The sequence below is a fragment of the Brachionichthys hirsutus genome, chromosome 2 (assembly GCF_040956055.1).
Source record: "Brachionichthys hirsutus isolate HB-005 chromosome 2, CSIRO-AGI_Bhir_v1, whole genome shotgun sequence".
In the NCBI taxonomy this organism is placed as follows: Eukaryota; Metazoa; Chordata; class Actinopteri; order Lophiiformes; family Brachionichthyidae; genus Brachionichthys; species Brachionichthys hirsutus.
Genome location: NC_090898.1, coordinates 16,097,911 through 16,107,791, shown reverse-complemented (window position 1 = coordinate 16,107,791; position 9,881 = coordinate 16,097,911). Strand labels below are relative to the sequence as shown.

Genomic DNA, 9,881 nt, shown 5'->3' with positions numbered 1-9,881 from the left:
GCCCCACCCCATCACCAACGCCATCGACGGCACCGAGCGATGGTGGCAGAGCCCGCCTCTGTCCCGCAGCACCGAATTCAACGAGGTGAACGTCACCCTGGACCTCGGACAGGTACGGCCGCTCTCATTGGTCAGCTGCTCTTTCCTGCTTCCTGTCCTGCTTGGTGTCCGTAAGTGTTTGGACACCAGGAACGCTTTTGTCGGGATGTTCTACAAGATTCTGGAATGTTCCCCCCCGTTTGTAAAGCATCCGTAAAGGTGGATTTTAGATTTAAACATTTAGATCTTTATCTTTTAATTTGAAATTGTAGCTGCGCTTTGAGATTCTTCACGAGCTCCGAAGCCGTTTCCTGGAACGTTTTTTTTTTTCCTGTTCCTCCTCAATTGAATGTTTTTTTCCGAACACTCATTTAAAGCTTTTATCTTTTATAATGTTCGTAAACTTGAGCGAAACAGCTTCTTTATGTTTGTGAACGCCCCTCTTGCGTGCCAGCCTCTCCCGCTCGAGTGCCCGCCTCGTTCATCCGCACCGTGTGTGTGCGCTCGTGTCCTTGACGCGTGTGTTTTCTGCCCTGGCGTTCCTCCTCTTCCTCCTCCTCCTCCTCCGTCTCAGGGTTGAAGGTTTCTGTGCCGGTTTGCTCCTCAGCTCCGTCTGACTGATGAGGATTTATCTGCTCAGTTGTTGTTGCATCCAAATGTTTCCTGGGTGGCAGCGATGCTCGGTCGACCGGTGAGGAAGGGGGAGGGGGGCACTGGGGGGGGGTACTGGGGGAGGGGGGGCATGGGGGAGGGGGGTCTGTGGTTACCAGGTTGCAGTTTTGTCTTGAAGGAATGTAGGTGGGCTAAAGCCAGAGTTGAGGGAGAGATTGGAATGTCAGCTAACCTGTCTCAACCTGCAGAGGGGAGGTCTGTTAAATTACCCCCCCCCCCCCCCCCCCCCGCCCTCTCTCTTTCTACCCCCCCCCCCCCCTCTCTTCCTGCCCCCTCCTCTCCTGTCCTCGTTTGAAACATTAAGCTAACGCTAGCAGCCAGTTAACATCATCGTTTTGAAATTCTTTCCGGTGGATTTGTGTTTATTAGACTTGGACTTTCTTTCCTTTTGGAGACAACAGAAAGGACAGCCGCATCGGACTGCCGGTGAGATCCGGTCCAGAATGTTGAGCGCTGTCCGGAGGTTTAGATAAACCCGATGGACTCCTCCCAGAGCGGGCCTCTGTCAGCAGCAGGTGTACCAAGCACAGCCGGCGCCGGCGCCGGTTAATCAAACGCGTCCACCGAACCTGAGGAGAATGTTTCTCCTCCTCCTAAACAGCTCCAGCAGGAGCACCTCTGTCTGCCCGCTGTTTGCTTTATCTCCTCAGATTCCTCTCTATTATTGTCTGTCTTCCATCCGTGGGACGAGATGAGCGTCGGACTGTTAAATAAGGGCCATCGTTTCGCCCCCCCCCCCCCCCCCCCCCCTTCCCTTCTTCATCCCTCCCTCCTGCCGTTTCGTTCTCTGCCGTAACAGATCCCAGCTAAACTGTGATCTTGTCTTCTTCGTCTGCTCCTCTTTTTTTTTCATCTGGAGAGTCAGGAACAAACGGGACGAGGGACGAATGAGAATCATCCGGTGCCGTCGTGCCCGGGTCAATGCAACCATTCCTCAGGTGTTTGACAGAGGGGGGGGGGGGGAGAGAAAGGGGGGAGGACAGTATCATGGAAAACGGAGGTGAGACAGGGTGAGGGCACGGAAAGAGGAGGAGAGGAACGTCGGATGTTTGTTCCTGCAGCCTATTATTAGAGCACAATACAGCCTTCAGTTTGGAATGCGTCCTTGCGTTACTGTGCATGTTCTCCAGGTGAGGTTGCCCCCCCCCAGGATAAACATGTCTGTCTGTCATCACGCTTCAGCGTCTTCATTCCTGCAGGGGAAGCATGTTTATTCCACTGCATACCTGAACCTGTGCACGATGTCAGCACACATCTGTTCTCCTGCTGATGTTTGACAGCCTGCACCGCTGGAACACGATTAAAGTTCAAAGCGCTCTCAAGATGTCTGCGCGCTATTTCCTTTCTGTCCTGAAGTTATGTCTAAAGATTTAAATTAGCTCTTAAATCCACATCTGCTCTTCTGGATCAAGTTCCGTGCTTATAATGGTTTTTACCGAACTTTCATGTCGAGGGAAGCGATCGAGTATTTGTGTATAAATAGCGAAGCGGCCATTTCAAACTTACGTGTTAGTTACGATTTCAAATCTGACAGAAAAAAAGCATGAAGATGTTTGAGGTCTCAACTCGGCCTCCTATTGGTCGCAGGGAGTCACATGATCGTACGCGAGTAACAGGAGTTTCATTACGATTATTAAATAGCCGGCTAATTGCTGAAGACAGAAATGTTCATGTCTTGATTTAAAGCGTGTGTCCCTCCCTCTGTCCAGTCATGCCGTGTCCCTCCCTCTGCCCAGTCACGCCGTGTCCCTCCCTCTGTCCAGTCATGCCGTGTCCCTCCCTCTGCCCAGTCACGCTGTGTCCCTCCCTCTGCCCAGTCACGCTGTGTCCCTCCCTCTGTCCAGTCATGCCGTGTCCCTCCCTCTGTCCAGTCATGCCGTGTCCCTCCCTCTGCCCAGTCACGCTGTGTCCCTCCCTCTGTCCAGTCATGCCGTGTCCCTCCCTCTGCCCAGTCACGCTGTGTCCCTCCCTCTGTCCAGTCATGCCGTGTCCCTCCCTCTGTCCAGTCACGCCGTGTCCCTCCCTCTGTCCAGTCATGTTGAAGTTGGAAGCAGTTGTCATTTTCTTACTCGTCCCACATCATTGACTTCCTGGCGCTCCGTCAGGTCTCCCTGCAGGACAAACTGTCGTGCAGTTGTTCCGCTGCTCCATTGTTTTTCGGTTAAGCGCTAACGGCGTGCCAACTGCTCCCGATTGAACGCTTCCTGCCATTGATGCGGTTTGAATGGCAGAGCCAGCTTTAACGCCCCTCGGCGCCGAGCTGCAGGGCATAGGTTCAGATTCCCAGCAGCTCCTCGCTCGCTTGTGGGGGACTGAAGACGAGTTTACGTCAAACATGCTTAGAACATGTTTAGCTTTAGCCTCCTGAAGACGCTGACGTCTGCAGATCCCAACAGAACCATTGGCAGAAATGTTTTTATGAACTATAACGTTATGTGGCTGCGGAGACGCGTCTTCCACGCGTCCCTCGTTCTGTCTCTGAGTCTCTTTAGTCTGTTTTCGAGGGTCACCAGTCATCCCGGCTCATTGAGGGTCAAACATGGCCTCTGAATCAACCGTCACACAAATGCTGACACGCAGTCCACATTTTTCAGTCTTTCATTCTGTGTACTGGGGCAGGAAAATGAGTCGAGAGGGGGAGGGAGGGGGGAGGAGGAGGGGGAGCATCCTCTGACCTTAATAGGAGTGATTCAGTTTTGAGTGAAGGGCGAGAACGAGACAAAATGGACAAAGTTGATGCAACAAATTTTGTTGAGGGTCTACTGCTTGCATGAGACAGGTCCAACGTGTCACTTTAATATCTGGGGCAGGTCCAACGTGTCACTTTAATATCTGGGGCAGGTCCAACGTGTCACTTTAATGTCTGGGGCAGGTCCAACGTGTCACTTTAATATCTGGGGCAGGTCCAACGTGTCACTTTAATGTCTGGGGCAGGTCTAGTGAGTGAATGTAAGAATCATTTTAAGATGAAGAGGAAAAAGTGTGTGTGTATCCGTCCGTCCTTTGTTATTCCCTTGTCAGGCAAGACGTCTGTTCCAAACTGTTGTGTCACAGGTCAAAGGCCATTGGCAGGCTCTTCAGATCTTGACTTCCTGCTCCTTTGAGCTCCCTGACTGCCCTGAAGAATGCGCCCACTGTCTGTCTGCCTGCCTGTCTCGCTCTCTCCTGCTGCCCTCTTTCTCTCTCAACCTCTTTGCTCCAAGTATGACAATCATGAGGACAACAAGAGGCGTGTTTTTCTTTTAACCACGTCTCCACCGGCTTCAGACACGTTGGCGCTGTCCTTCAGGCGGAGCGACCCAGAGCGTCCCAACGGCTCCGTCCTATCGCCGCTGATGTTTGCTCGCCCTTCCAACCTCCTTTTTGAAGCAGCGGCCTTGAGCCCGCCCAGCAACTTAGCACGGACAATACATCTCAATGGGCCCTTCATCACGCCTTTGTGTCGGTGAGGGTCCATTCAGAAGCTCTGCAGAGAGCAAACATGGAGTAAAGCGTTGGTTGTGAAGAGCAGAGGAAGCGTCAGAGACGGAAGAAAGGAGATTGTTTTCCGGGTCAAACTGCTTCAGTGACAAATTCCAGAATTCCAGGGGGTGTCGTCGTTCCACAACCCTTCAGCGCCCGTTCAACCCTGATTGTCAAAGACGTCCAGCTGCAGTTTGTGAGGAACCGGTCCAGCTTTCTGTGCCAGACTGGACGTCCCTTCAGGACACCAGCGACTCTGAGTGACTTTCTTCCGTCTCTGTCGAACCAGACTAAGAATAGCGCGGCATTAACGCTGTCACACAATGAGCTCGTTTAGAGCCGGACTCTGACGGGCCACATTTCAGGACAGTTAAGCCTCGCCTGGTTTGGGATTGGCGAAGAACAGAACAAGACTTTGAAATCAGTCAAATTAATTATTCATAATTTAGCAGCTTTAATTATTAGCATCCGCTCATAATCTCAGGAAAATATCTGTAATAGAAGCTTAGCTTGCCTCCTTAAACATTATTGCTAACTTTGGCTAATTGACAAAACGGTGGGCGTTTGTGGAAATGAATATGGATATTAATACTTTTCTTGCAATAAAGCAGTACGTTTCTTGTCTTTAGCAAGCAAACTTCTGCACTAATTAGTCAACTTTACTGCACTAACCACTTAAAATATGTTAGCTTAGCATCAGCATTTTAGCATGATCGCTACTAGCCTGTTAGCATGTTGGTGGAAGCAAAAAGGAGCCTCAAAGAGTTGCTAACGTCGCCGCTAATTCTGGTGAAGATTGTTCTTTAATTGTGATGCAGACTTTTGAGCTGCTGATTGATGTTTTGCACGTCTAGTAATGGGGCCGATCAGTTTGACACGACTTGCGTTTTAGGCTTTGACAGTTTGTTGCTCGGTTTTTGTTTTTTCCTGGCCTTGAACTTTTAAGAAACATTTTCAAATGTGGACAAAACAGGCTTTGAAATCTTACTTTGTTCAAGTTGTTAAAGACCTCAAAGTCAATCTGAGGATCTTTAATCCAGTGCGGCGTTGAAAGGTTGGTTTGGTTTGGCATGAAAACCACCTGCAGTCCAGCAGGAATCTTTTCCCATAGTTCACTTATCAGCATTTTCCGTGATATGGAGACAAACAAAAAGACACACAAATGATAAAAGGCGAAGAATAGGGACAGAAAGGCAGCGGAGGGTGAGGAGGAGGACGAAGAGCGGGGTGCGCTTGTTAATGTGCCTGCAAATATTGGTTTAAAGCGGGTCAACTCCGGAAGGTTGTTTGAGTTTCTCCTCTTTTCTTTGTGTTGAAAGAAGTGAAGGAGCAGAAGAGGAAAGAAAGGGAAGGAGAGGAAGTTTAGGTCACGGAGTTCACCTTTCCTTCGAGAAGAGGTTTCCTTCTGTTAACCGCCATGAAAGCGGAAAAGCGTTTCCTTTTGATCTGATTACATAAGTTCAATTTAAAACCAGTCATCTTTCCCACAGTTTGATCTGATGTATTAATGATTTTATGTTCCGACAGTTTTAATTGGTTCTTAAAGAACATCTGAAGGAACAGTCCCGTGGCGTGTTCAAACCGGTTCCAAAGTAAACCGGATCCCGGGTTGAATTACAGAAAAAATGTATCTCATTTAAGACCTTGAAGAGTTTCTGTAATCTCTCTTCCTCCCCGTCTCTCTTCATTAGGATGACCTTTGCTTTCTCTTATCGCTCCTCTTCCTCCTCCCTTTCTATCACTAATGATGGAATCTTCCTCAGAGGAAGGGATGGAGAGGAGGAATGACAGGAGGAGTGGACCAGAAACATGGAGAAAGTCAAGGTCACAGGAAGGAACCCTCCCTTCCTGCTCCTCCTGTCCTCCTCCAGTCCTCCTCCCGTCCTCCTCCCGTCCTCCTCCCCGGGCCTGCTCCTTCCATTCCTCTTACTTTGGGACTCCGTCGGCATCAGGTGAACGTCTCCTCCGTTGGGCTGCAACATTCCAGCCGGTCTTTGACGGAGGGGGAGTTCAGGAGATCCAGAGATCCAGAGCTCGGTCAGCTGATTAAAAACCGTCCATCGTTTCACTTGAATTGGTTTCTGTCGGGAACAGATTTAATATTTGACACCATGTGGGTGGGATGAACGGGGGGCGGGGTCGTCACATCGGAAACTTTCGCATAATTAATGAAAAAAAAAAAAAAAACGTCTCGCGGAGAAGGAAGTGGGACTCGCTCCTGCTGGGAGTTCCCCTCCCTGGGGGGGGACGACGACAAGGTAGCAATCAGCAGGAGAACAGAGGAGATAAACTGCCCCCCCCCCCGCGCCTCTGCTTTTTTTTTTCTCGGTACACGGTCTTCATTCTCACCCTCCTCTCCTTCCCTCCCCCGTCTGCCCAGATAAGCATGAGAGGAGGCTCCTGTCAGTCTTTCCACATCCGGAGTCGTCGCTCATCTCCCTCCTCGTCCTTCTCCTCCTATCTTTTTCATGTCTGCTGTTCTTTCTCTCACCATATCCACTGTAGTCTTCCCCTTTTATCTCTCACCATCCTCTCCTCCTCTTCGTCTCCTATCCCCCCCCCCCCAAAAGCTTTGAAGTCTCAAATTCCCAGGATGCAAGTTGTACAAACTGGGATGATGATGATGATGATGGTTGATGGTTGTGGAATTCTGTCCTCTTTGCAGCAGTTAGTTTATTTATAGTTATTTTAACATGTTTTCTTCTAATTATGTGACAAATGCTTATTGGCACCGTTTCAGAGCTCAAATCTGTCACGGGGGGCTAATCCGCCCCTCCGTCTCCAGCGGGATGTTGGTGTTTCCGACTTTGTCATCCCTGAAAGGTAGCACGTCACCGAGTCTTAACCCGGCTCTCCGGGTCCTGCCCCGACTCGTCGGACTCGGCGTGTCCCGGTACACGCAGCGACTGTTAACCCTGTGAAAACCTGAGCGTGTCGATGGAACGATAATGACAGGCTGATCGCTGGGCGGGCGTGTTGAGGCCGGCTGTGAGGACGTGCAGGTGTTAAACGGGCGACGGTTGTGTGTTATCAGCCCGGCGGCGGCGGCGGAACGCCAGCTGTGAACCGTGTGGTTAGCCACTACCGGGCTGTTATTACGCCCGGGGGGGGGAGTGTTGGTTGGCTTCCGTTCTTTCTTTCATTAACAGACGGGAGGATAAGGAGACGGCTTTTAAGACACGAAAGCAGGAAAACCAGACGGCAACATCGACTCACAATGAAAGAACGTCGTACTCTTGATATAAAGTCGTGTCTCAGCCGTTGGTTTGTCTCTCCTGGAGAACTGTAGACTTTCTTGAATGTGTCGGGATATTCTTATTTACCAGCTAAAATGTTTCTTGTCAAGAGACGCAAAGCTTTAATTAGATTAGAAAGACGAAAGTCCAACAGTCCCGTCTTGTTCCCTGAACCCCGTCGGTCAACAGGCATCAACTACAAAGACTTTTTCCAGACGGCAGGAAGATTCTGCCGTAAGCCGATCGGTCCGCTTGGAGGATAAATCACCGGACCGTGGAAACCCCAAAGTCTCAATGGACTAGTATCCGTTTCACGCCTTGTAATTCAGCAGTGCGTCTTTAAAGAGGCGTCTTGTTTTCGCCGGTGAAACGTTAAACAGCCAGAAAGTGTTCTCACTGAAATCCAAGTGGCGCTGAGAAAGTCTTCTCTCAGGAATTCTGTCCTGGAATTCTGAAGGAAGAGTAGACGGGGCATTTGCAGCCCCCCCGGAGAGACCTAAAGAGACGCTTCAGACAGGCGGGCAAGTCGTGATGTTTAGTGACGTACGAGAACCAAGGAGACGCCAGGAAGTTGTCTCTTCATTGATCTCTGCTTCCGATCCATCTCTGCGTATCTGCTCACCCAATCAGGAACCACTGTTGTTCTATTGGCTGATTAAATACCCTTTTGATTAGGTAGGCAAGATGCAAATTAGCTTTTTGTTTCTTTATTGTTATATATATATAATTATATATAATTAGGTGTTTTTCTTGCGTTTCTGTGTCGAGGTGGAAACAGGTTTGGATGAATTCATGTTCAAGAGATGGAAAGCAAAGAGACGTGGAATGTGAGGAATGACCTTCATTCTTTGGGAGTTGTCCAAACCCAACACGCACACACACGCGCACACACACACACACACACACACACTAGTCACCAGCTGTCGGGGGAGGTGGAGGATATACTGTACAAGAATCAAATCAACATGTCTTTCTTCTTCTGGTGTGTGTGTGCGTGTGTGTGTACGTACGGCACCATGTGTGTGTGTGTGTGTACGTACGGCACCGTGTGTGTGTGTGTGTGTACGTACGGCACCATGTGTGTGTGTGTGGAGATGCACGGAAAGTGAGGAGAGTCAGCAGAAACAGGGTGAATTCTGATTGGTCCAGCAGCTTCGGATGCGTTTGATCACTTCAGGAAAATTCTTTGGATCGGTGCTCTGGATCTGGATCATTATTCATTATTAGTCTGATCGATGTTCTAGAAAAACGCTTTTGCTAACTTCAAGATCAAGATTTGTGAATGATGAAGCAAGATTTCGTTCCTTTTGAACTGACGTCCGCACAATGTTAAAATGTAAATGCTGAGAAACTCACAAAGTTAAAGAAGATAAACTCTTGGCTCCGCCCCTTCATGTGCAGCGGTCCAGCCCAAGTGGATCTCGCAAAATCACAGTGGAACTCTTATCGCTCTGCTTCATCCCTCTGTCCCTTTTGTTATGTCTCCCTGTCTTATCGCCATGGTTACCTGAGGCACCAGGAATGTGTGCAATTATTAAACCGTGCAGGAGCCAGACACACACACACACACCTACACAGACACTCACACACACAGACACACACACACACACACACACATACAATCAGTGTGAGGCGTGTCACTCACGAAGGTGTGTTACAGCAGAAACTACGATAAGACTACCCCCCCCCCCCCACACACACACACATTGGTGCGTGTTTTACTCCGGACCCCCCTCCCGAAGCAAACTCGCCCCCGTAATGTTTGTTTCCTGCTCTGGTTTCATTGCTGACAAAAATAAAAGTAATTTACTTTACATCTTTTTAACTCTCTTGCTACCCCCCTTTTTTTTTTTTTACCTGTTGCCATGGTGACATCAGCCTGATCTTGAATTGATGGGATCAACATTAAATTCATGGAGGCTGACATGGGAGGCAAACACAAATCCATAAATCGCGTGTGTGTGTGTGTGTGTGTGTGAGAGAGACTCCCTCTGAGAGGGGGAGACAGACCACTGTGCTTTAATCCCTGACCCCCCCAGATGAGGATGATGATGATGATGGTCGCTCAGAGCCGATCAGCTGATTTCTGAACGGGTTTGATCGTGCGATTCCTCTCGGGAACGGGTTTGGAGAATCTCCCGAGCTGTTCGGGTCGGACTCTGGAATCACAGGAATGCTTCTGGGTCTTTCTTTCAATATGTTCGTCCCCCGAGGGACGGATCGACGCCTCACTGCGTTTCCTGTCCTCCAGATCTCCTTCACACACACGCGCACACACACACGCACACACACACGCACACAGGTGGAGCTGAGCCTTTTTGTACAGACCTTTGTGTGTGTGTGTGTGTGTGTGTGTGTGTGTGGCCAGCAGTAATTACTGTGTGACTAATTTAAAACTACTGATGTCATAGAACCTTTGTAGAGGGGCGGGGCTTGGGTAGGAGAGTGCTGTTAATGTTGTAATGTGGTTTA

At 49.5% G+C, this 9,881-nt stretch overlaps 1 protein-coding gene across 1 annotated transcript in view; it reads left to right on the top strand.

Annotated features, from left to right (window-relative positions):
* lama5 (laminin, alpha 5) overlaps positions 1–9,881 on the top strand; it is a 36,032-nt gene that overhangs the window by 682 nt on the left and 25,469 nt on the right. Inside the window, 1 exon segment of the mRNA XM_068742997.1 lies at positions 3–112. Within this exon segment, the coding sequence (XP_068599098.1) occupies positions 3–112 (110 nt within the window).